Source organism: Notolepis coatsorum, assembly GCF_963971535.1.
Source record: "Notolepis coatsorum genome assembly, chromosome: 1".
Taxonomy (NCBI): domain Eukaryota; kingdom Metazoa; phylum Chordata; class Actinopteri; order Aulopiformes; family Paralepididae; genus Notolepis; species Notolepis coatsorum.
The window spans coordinates 321,462,046-321,480,271 of record NC_140165.1 but is presented as its reverse complement, the minus strand read 5'-3'; the positions used below and the strand labels follow the sequence as shown (position 1 = coordinate 321,480,271).

Here is an 18,226-nt window from a genome sequence, read left to right as displayed (position 1 = left end):
TACCGAGAGAGCACAGAGCTCACCTACGCGTTTAGCGGAAGTGACAGCCAGAAGGAACGCGGTCTTGAAGGACAGCTGTCCCAACGGCGCCTGCTCGAGCGGCTCAAACGGGACCAAGGACAACCGACCGAAGACCAATTGAAGATCCCAAGTCGGAGCCAAGGAGCGTTGCACCGGCTTAACGCGTCGAGCGCCAAGCAGGAAACGCTTCACAAGAGGGTGGCTGAACAAGACATCCCCTCAAACCCCTCATGATAGGAGGATATAGCTGCTGCATATACCCTCACCGTCGAAGCCGACAGTCTATCAAGGAGAGACTGGAGGTAACTAAGGACAGCATCCAGGGGGCAGGAGACTGAGTCCCGGCCCCCCGCCTTACACCACACTTACAGATGGAGGACGCCCATAGCCAGCCGCCCGCCGCCTGGTGCAGACAGGGGGAGCGTACTCCTCCCTGTCTGTCGATACACGACACTGACGTCGTATCGTCCGTCCTGATCAACACCATTTGTGGACCAGAAGGACCGCTTTCAACACCAACACATTGAACGTAGCGCAGACCGGGCAGCATGGTTTGCCAGCTGCCCCCTACTGCGTTGGCCCGACGCATCACCAGCGAGGGAGGCGTCTGTGAAAACGCGACGTGAGACAGCGCCGTAACCGTCCTAGGACGGAACCTCCCGAGCGTGTTGACAACACGCTCTGAGATGGATGCCCATAGCCCTCCAACCGTTGACTGGGAAGAGGAATACTCTACATCCAGTCTACAGCAACCCCAGGCTGGTAGAGACCTGCCTGGTACGAGACCTGACGATCCACCTTGACCGCGAAGGACCAGAACGTCATCAGGGCAGAACACTCCGTAACCCCGGACGACGCAGAGGCCCCAGTGCGGCCTCCACGCACTTGGTGAAGATGCGGGGAGCCAGAGAAAACCGAACGGCAGCCTCTGGTACTCATACGCTAACCCTGCAAAGGAAGCGTAGGTAAGCCCTAGGATGGAAGATCGGGGATGCGCATACGCATCCTACAGGTCTATGGAGGAGAACCAGACCCCCACCTGACAGTGTTCAACAGGTAGGAGACGATCCAAAAAATGCTGGACCTTCCCGTGCTCTCTCTTCTTCTGGCTGCGCGGTGTGAGGCGGTGTAGGGCCTAGGACAATACCGCCCGCGCTCCAGCAGAAGACCAAAATCCCCTGCGGAGAGGGGAACCCTCAAAGCTAATAACGTCAACAACCTCGCGCGATGTGTCGACGTCGGCTGGCCCTCAAGGCCCCTCCACCAGACACCATTTTTCTAATAGAAAAAAACAGCAATTCGAACACAGTTCTAATCGTTGCCAATTCCATACCGTGGCGGTACAAGCCTTAACAGCCCACCAGCCACTTGCCAGGCCGACCCACCCATGGTGTCGGCCGTGCGGGGCATTGTTTCAATATATCAAAAACAAAGGACTGATGTTAACACGGAGCACCAGTGGTGATTGCAAACAGCACCCTCCACTGTGGTGTGCACCATGAAAGGGTTAAATGAATAAAAGAGCTAAACCACAAAATACTGTAGAATGAGCAAACCCATACACACAAAGTTAAGGGGAGACGGACCAGTCCCGCCTTCATTCAAAATATTCACAACAGGACACCAGCCCTAGTTTAGCCCATTTACCAAAAAAGGTAAACAAAGCCCCCCCCCGCACTACTCCCCCAGTATACCGATTGACCGTCAGTATGAATGGTTGAGAGGAGAGAAAACTGTAGCAAGACAGACCTTCTCATAGCAGAGTGACAAAACGAAACAATAGCCCCCTACACAGGGCCGCCCCAGGAGGTGGGGGGCCTCGCGTCTAAAAACGCACAGGGCCTCACATTTCTCCTAGGCGGCCCTGCCCTTATACTACTGCAGCCTAGCGCCAGGCGATGTGGGACCCAAGACAACAATTGCCTGTGCACAGACACGCAACATGTTTACCATGTCGGCTGGACCCATAGCCCCACTACCCGACGCCAACCCAGATGGGAACACCGTTCAACAAACCCCGCCGGAACACAAGGTAAAATACCTGGCTAGGCAACCTAGCCACGGCCTACCCTGTTGTCAACCCATTTACCCGAAAAAGGTAAATAGGACTCAGCAAAAAAAACCACAACAGCTACCGACTGACCTTCATTGATGAACCGGGCAAGAGGAGGGAGAGTGACAACATCTCACGGCGGAGACATTAAAACAGCATAGGATGTGTGGTGACCAGAGTCACTGCTATATGGGCGGTGCCACCATGGGGGCGGAGCCCCATACAGGTGTGGTGCATGTATTTTTTGTTCGTGGGAGATACATTAGGTATCATAGGAGATAGTATATCTCATAAGGCTCAGAGCGGAACGCGATAGAAAATACGGCATATAACCATACCTCATACATAAAAACAATCATAATTAATCATGAAAAAATAATAATGATGGTGCAAGGCACTTAAAGGAAACAGGTTAACACGTTTTCTTCATTCATTCCCCTTGGTTCAATGCAATTGAACAAATGAATATAATAACATTCACGTTGCAATAATAACTTGTGCCTGTCTCCCCCTCTAGAGGGCCTGTGGACTAACTCGAGTCCCATGTATTTGAGATCATTAACGGCATGTTTGCATTTAGAAAAATGTCTAGCTACCGAAGACTTGACATCTGAATTTCTAACTGAACATTTATGTTCACTGATTCTCGATTTAAAATCTCTTGTTGTTTTACCCACATAAGAAAAATTACACAGACATTTCAGCAGATACACCAGATTTGAGGAATTACACGTAATACGTCCTTTAACGGGTATACGTTTGGCCGTTATTGGGTGTGTGTAGAATTTATCTTTGATCATGCCTTGACATTGTACACAGGCTTGACAGGGGAAATTACCATCTGGGATGTTGGACATAAAATGAGTGGGTTTCCTTATGGGAAAATCAGTTTTGACTAGAAGATTAGAAAGATTCGCTTGTCTTTTATAAAAAATGAGAACATCAATATGACAACAAAATAAAACTGTCATATAGGCTAATTACAATCATTTTGTCAAAGGTCTGTTAAAACAAGTGTGACTGAACTTAATAAAAAAAACAAGTAGTGCAAACAAAGAAGCAGCATTTTATCTTATTTTCCTAATAAAATGTATTTTCATTCAAAATGTATCACAATGAACCCCCCCCCCCCCCCCCCCATACCACACTAACCAACTCCTATTTTCTCTGTCCCTCTTTCTCTAATGATATACTCTAGACACCTAAAACAAATTCCTGCCATAAAGTTACATTTATTATAAGGCACATCAAAAAACTGCTACTGACCTTCAAGTAGGCCTCCAATTTGAACACCGGCCTGAAATGTATGAGAAAAAGCATGCAGATCCCAGATAACCTGATTCATGGAGACTGTGTGTGTACATTTCAAACTGCATGCAAATAAAGCCACGCACAGCAATTAACTCTATTTAAAACACTATATACAAAACCATGCAACATAAAATAACCACAGCAAACCAAAAGGGTATAAATGAAATACCCACAGCAAAACAATAAAAAAATAAATATAAGCAAACAATTAAAGCCATACGTATGCCGTGTGACATGGAGTCATGATGATGAGGTTTGCTGATGATAAACTCAGGTAAACACTGTAAACACTGTATGTAACACAGTCTGTCTTAACCTCACACACATTACAGGCCTGTGTGTGTGTGTGTGTGTGTGTGTGTGTGTGTGTGTGTGTGTGTGTGTGTGTGTGTGTGTGTGTGTGTGTGTGTGTGTGTGTGTGTGTGTGTGTGTGTGTGTGTGTGTGTGTGTGTGTGTGTGTGTGTGTAGGGGAAGGGTTGTGCTTTTTCTGTTATCCTAGGACCTAGCATTGCATTTGCAAAAGACCAAATTGGCCAAAAGTCTGTCACTCATTTGTGCACGATGGGGCCGCAGTATGATGCCACCATGGCTGAAAACCCACTCCACCGGAGCACTGGAGGCAGGCACTGCCAAGACCCTGATGGCCACTCGGAACAGTGAAGGAAGAGTCCTCATGTTCATTGCCCAGAACAAGAGGGCGTTCTGTCCTTCGGATATGTCAAAGTAGTGACTTAGCTGTAGTGCTGGAGTGGTCCCAACATCCTTCTTCTGCCTCTTATGGTATGCAGCAAACAGGCCTCCCACTTGTCCACGGGTCTGGTCCTCTCGCTCTCCCTCATCCTCATCAACACGAGGCACAGGTGGCTCAGTCTCTGCAGCATCACGCAGGATCAGTTCTGGCAAAACATGTAAAAGCATAGCAGAAACAAAAGAGCCCTTATTACTATTAAGAGTGTTGGTGATGCAGTGGGTTAAACTTAAAAGTATTATTGTTGCAGTCCTTTAGTTTATAATATCATAATTCATAATCAAATGAGGGGAAAAAAGTTACATTAAACTCAATAACACTTACCTTTCACTGTTTGTGCCACCTCTGCTTTGACCTCATGATTGACCAGCACATGGTGCTCCACCCACATCAGAGAAAAGGCTGGATCCAAGGCCGCTGCTTTGAGGTAGACTGGATCTGAAAAGGGGGCAGTGATTCCATCTTGTGTCCTGGCCATTTTCACATTGATGAAGATTCCAAGAAATCTTTTGTTCAGGGATGCCTGGAGACTTCTGACCAGGCCGCTCAGGAAACGGGCTTTAGGCTTCAGCTTCTCAAGGTGGTGATTCAGGGACAGGATAGATGGAACAACCGCACTGATTGTGACGATCTTCTCCCCCTGTGTCAAATCTGTTGCTTCTCCAAACGGCTTCAGGATGTCCACCGCCTCCTTCAACAGATTCCACTCCCGTGCTGTGAACAACAACTCCTTGTGGCCAGCCTGTTCTACAACACGACAGAGCTTTAGATGATCACATTGGAGAACTGCCTTCACTTGTCTCAGTGTTGAGTTCCATCTTGTGTTGACAGCAGCAGGGATGCCTCTTTCCCCAAACTCAGCCTCAAACACATCTTTGAATGTTGTGCTTGTGTGCAGCAGTGAGCTGAGTTTTGATAACTTTGAAAGAGAAGGAGTCATCACTTTAGTTTCTTTCAAACCATCTCCCACAACCAGCTGGAGAGTGTGGGCAAAACACTGCAAGCGTTGTTTTTTTGCCATAGCTGCATCTACGGTTTGCTGATCCTCCAGGGTTAGGTCATTCCAGAGCTCTTGGTCATCAAGATGATCGTCGTCATGTACTTCATCTTCTTGTTCAGTGGGGAAGCACACTGTGAATGCTTTCCGCATGTTGGCGGCATTGTCACTAATAATATAGTCCAATTTGTCTTTGATGTTGTACTCATCACATATAGCCTCAAATTGCTCACAGATTCTTTCGGCTGTGTGTGAGCCTTTGAAGCGGTCGCAGGCCAAGAGATTGGACTTTAGCTGTATCCTCTCTGCATCTTTCTCGGTCCAGTGCACAGTGACCCCAAGGAACCCCCTCATCTTTCGGTCGGACCAAATGTCCACTGTGACTGAAACATGGTCTGTGTTGCTCAACTGAGTTTTAAGTTTTGAACGTCTCAGAATGTGTACATGTAACCTGTGATCTCTCTCTTGTAATGTGATACTGAAGTGCATACATTGTCTACACTGGCTTCCTTGATTCTAAACATGTCCAGAACATACTAGTTTAAATGCTTCATTCAATGATAATCTGACAAAATTGTACAATTATTAAAATGATAATACTTTTAATACTTTTATTAATATTAATTAGGCTACTGCTGGCCATTCATCAAGCGAGACATTGCTGATTGTATGAAAATTGTATTAATAGATTGCAGAATGGGTACAATACAGTACAGCTCAATACATACAATTGTTAAGGAGATGCAGACCAGAGAAAGACATAAGTCGTTTTTTTTTTTTTTTTTTTTTTTTTTTTTTTATATTCTTATTCATTATCCACCCAGGGAGCCTGTTGTTACCATATGGAAGGAGTCTGAGGTCCCCAAGGTGTGTCTCATAATTCACACTATAGGGAGAAGTGTCTCTCAGAATATCACGGTTTTCAGAAGCTGACAATGTAACTCTAGACTAGAGGTTCAAATTCATGAACTCATATCAAGGCAAGAATGACATGAACCCACATGAAAAGCTATTCGATTAGATTCAAATGTATTGTCATCATCATACAGCACAAGTACAGTACATTGAAAAGACGTTTGGCATCCAACCAGAGTGCAAATGTAACAGTAAAGTGCAATAGTAATGCACAAGTGATTTAAACTGGGTATACAATATATAAATGAGTACTACTGAGTAATAGTACTAATCAGATTTATGTACAGACTTGTAGTATTAATATGTACAGTGTTACAGGTATAAAGACACTATGGTAGTAAGTCATACTGGCCAGCAGCATAACTAGTAAGAGTAGGTAAGGGATACGTACAGATATAGATATAGTATCCACTATTTAGATGTGTAAAAAGGGTTATATGTAGGCATGTACAGACAGATATGGATAGATATATATACCGTGAGAATAAATTGTACATTATTGTACATGCTATCATACAGAGTTATGGGTTATCATCTAAAATCCCTTCAGTGTAGCAACAAGGCTTTGGTTTGGAGGAAGGAGTAGTTTTATTTACTGATTAAATGTGTTTTCTTTATGCTGCTTTCCTCCCCAGCCTCAGAGCAGCAGAGGGGACAGGTGTTGTGTAACGTCTGTTCGGACGATGAGGTTAAGAAGGTAGCAGTGAAGACCTGTCAGACTTGCAGCACCTCCTACTGTGAGAGACACCTGAAGAGACACAAGATGTCCCCAGACCTTCAGGGACACATTCTGCAGGAGCCCACCGGAGGACAGCGTAAGTGGAAAAGACACAGTTTGTAATTTCTAGCGTTCATTCTTCAGAAGTAGCTTTATGTAATCATCTACCCTTAACAATTAAAATAATCATCATCTACCCTTAATAATTAAAAGACTCATCTAACAATAAAATATTCATCATATACCCTTAACAATTAACTCATCATATACCCTTAACAATTAAAAGACTCATCATATACCCTTAACAATTAACCAGCTAGACAAAGACTTATCTTTAGTAACCAGCTAGACAAAGACTTTTATTAATAAAAGTCTTTTTCTAACTGGTTACTACATAAAAGTATTTGTCTAACTGGCTACGTATTAAAAGTCTTCGTCTAACTGTTTACTTAATAAAAGTATTTGTCTAACTGGTTACTTCATAAAAGTATTTGTCTAACTGGTTACTTAATAAAAGTCTTTGTCTAACTGGCTACTTCATAAAAGTCTTTGTCTAACTGGTTACGTATTAAAAGTATTTGTCTAACTGGTTACTTAATAAAAGTCTTTGTCTAACTGGCTACTTCATAAAAGTCTTTGTCTAACTGGCTACTTAATAAAAGTCTTTGTCTAACTGGTTACGTATTAAAAGTCTTTGTCTAACTGGCTACTTCATAAAAGTATTTGTCTAACTGGTTACTTAATAAAAGTATTTGTCTAACTGGCTACTTCATAATAGTCTTTGTCTAACTGGCTACTTCATAAAAGTCTTTGTCTAACTGGTTACGTATTAAAAGTATTTGTCTAACAGTTAGGCTTTCAGCCTCAGGTGTAAAAAGTAACACTTGTTTCGACATGCTGCCACTACTTCCGTATATATACTTTCGTTTTGCTGCACTATTTCGCCGCTCTTCACTTCTCCACGCCCTTTGCACTGAACGAAGAAATATAAATTTTGTCATCAAAACAACAATACAGACCGTTTGAACAGACATGCAAACGGTCAAAGGTGTTATAACGGAAGCATTGGACGACATGGACGAAACACAGTTCAAGAGATTTCGGAACCAATTAGTTGACCGTAGAGAAGAACCGCGCGTTCGTCGAGGTACGGTACAAAATATGGATTGTTTGGACATTGCAGATCTAATGGTTTCAACCTTCACTGAAGCTGGTGTAATTCAAGTGACTGTCAAATTATTGATAGCGATTGGCTGCAACCAGATTGCAACTGACCTGGAGGCTGCAATGACAAGTACGTTTTAGAATAGGCTACACTTCAAATAAATGTTCCCTACGGGTTACTGATAACGGTAGGTTATGTAGATAACCTAGTTATATTAGTATTGGCTGAGCGTTCCGCTCTGAGCCTTATGAGATATTCTATATTCTATGATACATATTGTATCCCCTTACGAACAAAAAATACATGCACCACACCTGTATGGGGCTCCGCCCCCATGGCGGCACCGCCCATATAGCAGTGACGATAGTCACCACACACCCTTCCTCGCCAATAACCCGTCCCAGGAAAAAGATTCCTCAAGAGGGAACTCAGGGCCGCGCAGAGCGGAACGCTCAGCCAATACTAATATAACTAGGTTATCTACATAACCTACCGTTATATGCCGTATTTGCTATCGCGTTCCGCTCTGAGCCTCATGAGATATGGGGAAGAGCGGACGCGAAGCCCGACAAATGTACCCCCTGAGGACCCGTAAGCCCACATCAAGGGGTGCGGGGAGCCCTGTCACCCCATCCTCCCTAATGAAGGGGGGGCGCAGTCAACTCCACCTGAATGCGAACAAGAGGGAAACTAGAACCCCTTGAACACACCGTACAGGCGGAACCACGTGTGACTCAACACACTGTGGCCCATACCCATACACTCCTGCTACCCGACCAAAGGACGGGAAGCAGGAAAGGCCACAGACCCCAGAACCGCCTGGGAGACAGAACCCCCGGTCATGTCCATGAGGAAAAACCTTACAAAGGAGCCCGGGGAGGACCATGAAGCTGCAGCACAGATGGCCTCCACCGAGGCCCCACCCAGGAGAGCGGCAGAGGCAGCCACCCCACGAGTGGAGTGCGCCCTGACGCCCCCAGGGGGATCCTGCCCAGCCAACGTGTAGCAGAGGGTAACACCCTCGCACAACCAATGGGACAGGCGCTGCTCCGACAGTGCCTTACCAGCACGAGCCCCACCGTAACAGACAAAAAGCTGGTCGGTAACCCTGAAATCCTGAGTACGGCTGAGGTAAATCCCCAAGCACGGACTGGACATGACTGGTGAAGGCCCGCAACTAACTCACTAGTGTGAGGAGGAGGACGAAACGCCTGAACCACAATATCCCGGGAGCGGAAGGAACTCCGGATATTCTTAGGCACGAAAGCAGGATTAGGTCGCAGAGTGACACCGCAATCGGTCCAAAAAGACAGGCACTCTGGACGTACCGAGAGAGCACAGAGCTCACCTACGCGTTTAGCGGAAGTGACAGCCAGAAGGAACGCGGTCTTGAAGGACAGCTGTCCCAACGGCGCCTGCTCGAGCGGCTCAAACGGGACCAAGGACAACCGACCGAAGACCAATTGAAGATCCCAAGTCGGAGCCAAGGAGCGTTGCACCGGCTTAACGCGTCGAGCGCCAAGCAGGAAACGCTTCACAAGAGGGTGGCTGAACAAGACATCCCCTCAAACCCCTCATGATAGGAGGATATAGCTGCTGCATATACCCTCACCGTCGAAGCCGACAGTCTATCAAGGAGAGACTGGAGGTAACTAAGGACAGCATCCAGGGGGCAGGAGACTGAGTCCCGGCCCCCCGCCTTACACCACACTTACAGATGGAGGACGCCCATAGCCAGCCGCCCGCCGCCTGGTGCAGACAGGGGGAGCGTACTCCTCCCTGTCTGTCGATACACGACACTGACGTCGTATCGTCCGTCCTGATCAACACCATTTGTGGACCAGAAGGACCGCTTTCAACACCAACACATTGAACGTAGCGCAGACCGGGCAGCATGGTTTGCCAGCTGCCCCCTACTGCGTTGGCCCGACGCATCACCAGCGAGGGAGGCGTCTGTGAAAACGCGACGTGAGACAGCGCCGTAACCGTCCTAGGACGGAACCTCCCGAGCGTGTTGACAACACGCTCTGAGATGGATGCCCATAGCCCTCCAACCGTTGACTGGGAAGAGGAATACTCTACATCCAGTCTACAGCAACCCCAGGCTGGTAGAGACCTGCCTGGTACGAGACCTGACGATCCACCTTGACCGCGAAGGACCAGAACGTCATCAGGGCAGAACACTCCGTAACCCCGGACGACGCAGAGGCCCCAGTGCGGCCTCCACGCACTTGGTGAAGATGCGGGGAGCCAGAGAAAACCGAACGGCAGCCTCTGGTACTCATACGCTAACCCTGCAAAGGAAGCGTAGGTAAGCCCTAGGATGGAAGATCGGGGATGCGCATACGCATCCTACAGGTCTATGGAGGAGAACCAGACCCCCACCTGACAGTGTTCAACAGGTAGGAGACGATCCAAAAAATGCTGAACCTTCCCATGGGACAGGTCCAGCCTGGGTCTTACACCCCTCCCTCCCGACTTCTCGGGCTGAGAACACCGGGAGGAGAACGCCACGACGATGGCTTGCTTCGTCCACAGAGATTGGATCTCGTTGACCAGAGCTGTCCCTGCTGGAGACCCCGACAACAGGGTCTGTACCAAACCTGAAAACGGGTGGGGTTGTGTAAACACAAGTCCCCGCCTCACCGTTCTCTCCATCTACCTCGACATATGGTACTGCCGTAGTCATATGTGACGACACTCCCAACGCACCCGCCGTCACGTGGCGCAGGTCCGCCAGGAACTGTAGATAGTTGGCCCGGTCCCCCCGCTGTGCGTAGACAACCCTGGAACCGTGCGAGGAGCGCGTTCCGTGTCGGAACACCTGACCCTGACACCACCCACGAGGCAATCGCACCCAAGGGGGAACCCCGACAGAAAGGGCCGGTCTGATACGGGGGGCTTCCGAGGAAAAAAGCCCCCCCACTGAACACCCCTCCAGAACATGCTGAAGGAGTTGTTCTGCAGCCGGACATGCAAGGTGTAAGGCCCCCATGGGTTCCTACACACCGTAGCCCTGCAGTGATATTACTACCACCCCAAATCATGTGAGCTGCGACCACTTGCCAATATTCCAGGAGTGGGAGGCACCAACATGATACCAGGCCTGGCGAAGGCGAGGCCGGGGAAGCCCGCACTGTGTGCCTCAAAAGGTTTCGAGCCCCCCTGCTGACAACACTTAAGTTGACAGACGTAACACCAGGCTCAACCAACACAGATCAAGGTGTGGGAGCCGCTTGACAGCACAACATTCTCACGGACAGACCCAGGCTCAGCCATAAACTGGGTGTCAGCCCCTGTCCCCATGAGAAGCGAAAAGGGGGGCCGCCCGCGCATCAACGAAGGCACGCGGCCCGCAGCCAAAGGAAACAATCAGAGCCCACTTCTTCCGCTGGTGTTGGGGAAGGGAGCGATCGGAGAGCGGGCTGCTCGCGGCAGGACGGTGACGGCTTGTTTGTTCAAGCCAAACCCATCCTACATGGCCGATCCCTCGGCCGCCAAGGCTGTCGGCCTTGTGGACACCTGTCGAATCGACGCCCAGGATACCTCTGGCGGGGGAAAAACATGGCCGCCTGTCGAGGGCCCCGTCATCGCCGCTGACGAGGCCGTGCTCTCTCTTCTTCTGGCTGCGCGGTGTGAGGCGGTGTAGGGCCTAGGACAATACCGCCCGCGCTCCAGCAGAAGACCAAAATCCCCTGCGGAGAGGGGAACCCTCAAAGCTAATAACGTCAACAACCTCGCGCGATGTGTCGACGTCGGCTGGCCCTCAAGGCCCCTCCACCAGACACCATTTTTCTAATAGAAAAAAACAGCAATTCGAACACAGTTCTAATCGTTGCCAATTCCATACCGTGGCGGTACAAGCCTTAACAGCCCACCAGCCACTTGCCAGGCCGACCCACCCATGGTGTCGGCCGTGCGGGGCATTGTTTCAATATATCAAAAACAAAGGACTGATGTTAACACGGAGCACCAGTGGTGATTGCAAACAGCACCCTCCACTGTGGTGTGCACCATGAAAGGGTTAAATGAATAAAAGAGCTAAACCACAAAATACTGTAGAATGAGCAAACCCATACACACAAAGTTAAGGGGAGACGGACCAGTCCCGCCTTCATTCAAAATATTCACAACAGGACACCAGCCCTAGTTTAGCCCATTTACCAAAAAAGGTAAACAAAGCCCCCCCCCGCACTACTCCCCCAGTATACCGATTGACCGTCAGTATGAATGGTTGAGAGGAGAGAAAACTGTAGCAAGACAGACCTTCTCATAGCAGAGTGACAAAACGAAACAATAGCCCCCTACACAGGGCCGCCCCAGGAGGTGGGGGGCCTCGCGTCTAAAAACGCACAGGGCCTCACATTTCTCCTAGGCGGCCCTGCCCTTATACTACTGCAGCCTAGCGCCAGGCGATGTGGGACCCAAGACAACAATTGCCTGTGCACAGACACGCAACATGTTTACCATGTCGGCTGGACCCATAGCCCCACTACCCGACGCCAACCCAGATGGGAACACCGTTCAACAAACCCCGCCGGAACACAAGGTAAAATACCTGGCTAGGCAACCTAGCCACGGCCTACCCTGTTGTCAACCCATTTACCCGAAAAAGGTAAATAGGACTCAGCAAAAAAAACCACAACAGCTACCGACTGACCTTCATTGATGAACCGGGCAAGAGGAGGGAGAGTGACAACATCTCACGGCGGAGACATTAAAACAGCATAGGATGTGTGGTGACCAGAGTCACTGCTATATGGGCGGTGCCACCATGGGGGCGGAGCCCCATACAGGTGTGGTGCATGTATTTTTTGTTCGTGGGAGATACATTAGGTATCATAGGAGATAGTATATCTCATAAGGCTCAGAGCGGAACGCGATAGAAAATACGGCATATAACCATACCTCATACATAAAAACAATCATAATTAATCATGAAAAAATAATAATGATGGTGCAAGGCACTTAAAGGAAACAGGTTAACACGTTTTCTTCATTCATTCCCCTTGGTTCAATGCAATTGAACAAATGAATATAATAACATTCACGTTGCAATAATAACTTGTGCCTGTCTCCCCCTCTAGAGGGCCTGTGGACTAACTCGAGTCCCATGTATTTGAGATCATTAACGGCATGTTTGCATTTAGAAAAATGTCTAGCTACCGAAGACTTGACATCTGAATTTCTAACTGAACATTTATGTTCACTGATTCTCGATTTAAAATCTCTTGTTGTTTTACCCACATAAGAAAAATTACACAGACATTTCAGCAGATACACCAGATTTGAGGAATTACACGTAATACGTCCTTTAACGGGTATACGTTTGGCCGTTATTGGGTGTGTGTAGAATTTATCTTTGATCATGCCTTGACATTGTACACAGGCTTGACAGGGGAAATTACCATCTGGGATGTTGGACATAAAATGAGTGGGTTTCCTTATGGGAAAATCAGTTTTGACTAGAAGATTAGAAAGATTCGCTTGTCTTTTATAAAAAATGAGAACATCAATATGACAACAAAATAAAACTGTCATATAGGCTAATTACAATCATTTTGTCAAAGGTCTGTTAAAACAAGTGTGACTGAACTTAATAAAAAAAACAAGTAGTGCAAACAAAGAAGCAGCATTTTATCTTATTTTCCTAATAAAATGTATTTTCATTCAAAATGTATCAATGAACCCCCCCCCCCCCCCATACCACACTAACCAACTCCTATTTTCTCTGTCCCTCTTTCTCTAATGATATACTCTAGACACCTAAAACAAATTCCTGCCATAAAGTTACATTTATTATAAGGCACATCAAAAAACTGCTACTGACCTTCAAGTAGGCCTCCAATTTGAACACCGGCCTGAAATGTATGAGAAAAAGCATGCAGATCCCAGATAACCTGATTCATGGAGACTGTGTGTACATTTCAAACTGCATGCAAATAAAGCCACGCACAGCAATTAACTCTATTTAAAACACTATATACAAAACCATGCAACATAAAATAACCACAGCAAACCAAAAGGGTATAAATGAAATACCCACAGCAAAACAATAAAAAAATAAATATAGGCAAACAATTAAAGCCATACGTATGCCGTGTGACATGGAGTCATGATGATGAGGTTTGCTGATGATAAACTCAGGTAAACACTGTAAACACTGTATGTAACACAGTCTGTCTTAACCTCACACACATTACAGGCCTGTGTGTGTGTGTGTGTGTGTGTGTGTGTGTGTGTGTGTGTGTGTGTGTGTGTGTGTGTGTGTGTGTGTGTGTGTGTGTGTGTGTGTGTGTGTGTGTGTGTGTGTGTGTGTGTGTGTGTGTGTGTGTGTGTGTGTGTGTGTGTGTGTGTGTGTGTGTGTGTGTGTGTGTGTGTGTGTGTGTGTGTGTGTAGGGGAAGGGTTGTGCTCTCTGTGCTCTTCTGTTATCCTAGGACCTAGCATTGCATTTGCAAAAGACCAAATTGGCCAAAAGTCTGTCACTCATTTGTGCACGATGGGGCCGCAGTATGATGCCACCATGGCTGAAAACCCACTCCACCGGAGCACTGGAGGCAGGCACTGCCAAGACCCTTATGGCCACTCGGAACAGTGAAGGAAGAGTCCTCATGTTCATTGCCCAGAACAAGAGGGCGTTCTGTCCTTCGGATATGTCAAAGTAGTGACTTAGCTGTAGTGCTGGAGTGGTCCCAACATCCTTCTTCTGCCTCTTATGGTATGCAGCAAACAGGCCTCCCACTTGTCCACGGGTCTGGTCCTCTCGCTCTCCCTCATCCTCATCAACACGAGGCACAGGTGGCTCAGTCTCTGCAGCATCACGCAGGATCAGTTCTGGCAAAACATGTAAAAGCATAGCAGAAACAAAAGAGCCCTTATTACTATTAAGAGTGTTGGTGATGCAGTGGGTTAAACTTAAAAGTATTATTGTTGCAGTCCTTTAGTTTATAATATCATAATTCATAATCAAATGAGGGGAAAAAAGTTACATTAAACTCAATAACACTTACCTTTCACTGTTTGTGCCACCTCTGCTTTGACCTCATGATTGACCAGCACATGGTGCTCCACCCACATCAGAGAAAAGGCTGGATCCCAGGCCGCTGCTTTGAGGTAGACTGGGTCTGAAAAGGGGGCAGTGATTCCATCTTGTGTCCTGGCCATTTTCACATTGATGAAGATTCCAAGAAATCTTTTGTTCAGGGATGCCTGGAGACTTCTGACCAGGCCGCTCAGGAAACGGGCTTTAGGCTTCAGCTTCTCAAGGTGGTGATTCAGGGACAGGATAGATGGAACAACCGCACTGATTGTGACTATCTTCTCCCCCTGTGTCAAATCTGTTGCTTCTCCAAACGGCTTCAGGATGTCCACCGCCTCCTTCAACAGATTCCACTCCCGTGCTGTGAACAACAACTCCTTGTGCCCAGCCTGTTCTACAACACGACAGAGCTTTAGATGATCACATTGGAGAACTGCCTTCACTTGTCTCAGTGTTGAGTTCCATCTTGTGTTGACAGCAGCAGGGATGCCCCTTTCCCCAAACTCAGCCTCAAACACATCTTTGAATGTTGTGCTTGTGTGCAGCAGTGAGCTGAGTTTTGATAACTTTGAAAGATAAGGAGTCATCACTTTAGTTTCTTTCAAACCATCTCCCACAACCAGCTGGAGAGTGTGGGCAAAACACTGCAAGCGTTGTTTTTTTGCCATAGCTGCATCTACGGTTTGCTGATCCTCCAGGGTTAGGTCATTCCAGAGCTCTGGGTCATCAAGATGATCGTCGTCATGTACTTCATCTTCTTGTTCAGTGGGGAAGCACACTGTGAATGCTTTCCGCATGTTGGCGGCATTGTCACTAATAATATAGTCCAATTTGTCTTTGATGTTGTACTCATCACATATAGCCTCAAATTGCTCACAGATTCTTTCGGCTGTGTGTGAGCCTTTGAAGCGGTCGCAGGCCAAGAGATTGGACTTTAGCTGTATCCTCTCTGCATCTTTCTCGGTCCAGTGCACAGTGACCCCAAGGAACCCCCTCATCTTTCGGTCGGACCAAATGTCCACTGTGACTGAAACATGGTCTGTGTTGCTCAACTGAGTTTTAAGTTTTGAACGTCTCTCTGCAGCGACGTTCTCCACTTTTGATGTCAATGTTCTGCGACACACTGGGCTGTACTTACTGTCAACTACTGTCAGAAAGTGCCAAAAACTCTTGTTTTCCACAATAGACAGGGGCAAGTTGCAATCAATAACCAAGTCGGACAGTATTGCATTGGTGATGGCTTTCTGCTGTGGATGATTCATGCTATACTGCCTTACACGGATCCCCATGAACTGGGAGATTGAAGGCTGTTGTGGTTCATCTGGGATGCTTTTGTTCATCTGGTATTCTTCAAATCTGTAAGAGGTAAGCATATTAAACAGCTGTCAGAATGTGTACATGTAACCTGTGATCTCTCTCTTGTAATGTGATACTGAAGTGCATACATTGTCTACACTGGCTTCCTTGATTCTAAACATGTCCAGAACATACTAGTTTAAATGCTTCATTCAATGATAATCTGACAAAATTGTACAATTATTAAAGTGATTATACTTTTAATACTTTTATTAATATTAATTAGGCTACTGCTGGCCATTCATCAAGCGAGACATTGCTGATTGTATGAAAATTGTATTAATAGATTGCAGAATGGGTACAATACAGTACAGCTCAATACATACAATTGTTAAGGGGATGCAGACCAGAGAAAGACTTTAGTCTTGTTTACATCAGGGTCCCCCATTTTCAATTCATCATTACATTTATGACATACACAACATACAGATAGACAGTACTGCTACATTTATGACATACCAGATTTACAAATACAGTACTGTTTGTGATACAAAAATAGTCTAAAAAAGTGTGATACATTTATGAAGAGTGTGATAACGTTAGCATGTTTGCCATGTTACGTTGTCGATGGCTCATTGATTTAACTGTAGCTACTAGCTAGCAAGCCAAGTTACTTATCATAAATGTCATGATGAATTGAAAATGGGGGACCCTGATGTAAACAAGACGAAAGTATTTCTCTGGTCTGCATCCCCTTAACAAATTGTGTAATGCGATTCGTTTTTTGTTTATCACGGAATAGTTTTTATATCCAAACGCAACAATCCTGGGTAGCATTTTACGTTTCCAACTGGATGCGCCATTCTGAATGAGTGAACTCAGCTGTGTTTTATTTCCTGATTGTGGATAGCTCGCGCAACGTAATTGGTCGGATTGTTTGAAAACAAAGTGCCAGTGGATCTGGGAAATGAAGTGTGGATTCGCGCAAAATGAATTAATATATATACATTTAATAACGTTAATTTTTAATCGTTGGGCATGGGGGGAGGTATCAAGTCTTTTCAAGTCAAAAGGCTCAAGTCCAAGTGAAGTCACAAGTCATTGGTTTTAAAGTCCAAGTCCAAGTCAAAGTCTTTTTTGTTTTGGTCAAGTCAAGTCTAAAGTCATCAAATTCGTGACTCGAGTCTGACTCGAGTCCAAGTCATGTGACTCGAGTCCACACCTCTGCTATTTATTGTACTGTTCGCTCATAGTTCCATACATAACGTACTGTGTGGAGGTATGGGGAAACACATATAAAACAAACATTAACCAAATGTTCATAATGCAGAAGAAAGCCATAAGAATTGTGAATCAAGCTGATTACTATGAACCGACAAACGCACTCTTTATTAAATCAAATACCTTAAAATGGGAAGATCTTATCGATCTTAGTGCTGCAATAATAATGTACAAAGCACATAATCACTCACTTCCAAGTTGCATTCAGGAGTTGTTCCAAACTAGAGAGAGCCAGTATAGACTTAGGGGAACTTGTGTATTCGATATCGCAAAGGCAAGGACAAATATAAAAAGTCGATGTACATCTGCATGTTAAAGGGGCAACACTATGGAATAACTTTGACAAAGAAGTAAAAATGTGTAGTTCGCTACATACATACTGTATTCAAATCGTGAAAAAAAATTATAAATAAATGTGCATACGATTTGTACATGAAACTTTGTAGACTTTTTTTTGCAAATGATGTACTAAATTATGTTTATTTTTTGTATATATTTTTTTGTGTGTGAAGAAATGCACTCCTTGATGTCAGTTTTAGTATTTAATGACAAGGATGACGACACCCTGAAACAGAACAAAGGACAGCGAAATAAGCTGACAAAGTACCAACATAAATGCATGACATGACAACACTATCATAATGCATATATATATATATCGCTATATAATGTACATAAACA

General features: G+C 46.0%; 1 protein-coding gene across 1 annotated transcript in view; it reads left to right on the top strand.

The window, feature by feature from the left end:
- Positions 1-6,728: 6,728 nt before the first annotated feature.
- The window catches only part of LOC311226639 (uncharacterized protein), a gene marked incomplete at its 5' end in the record, with an annotated part of 82,122 nt that continues 70,624 nt past the window's right edge, over positions 6,729-18,226 (top strand). Inside the window, 2 exons of the mRNA XM_084312056.1 lie at positions 6,729-6,742; positions 6,809-6,860. Coding sequence (XP_084168182.1) covers positions 6,729-6,742; positions 6,809-6,860 — 66 coding nt within the window. The remainder of the gene's footprint in view (positions 6,743-6,808; positions 6,861-18,226) is intronic.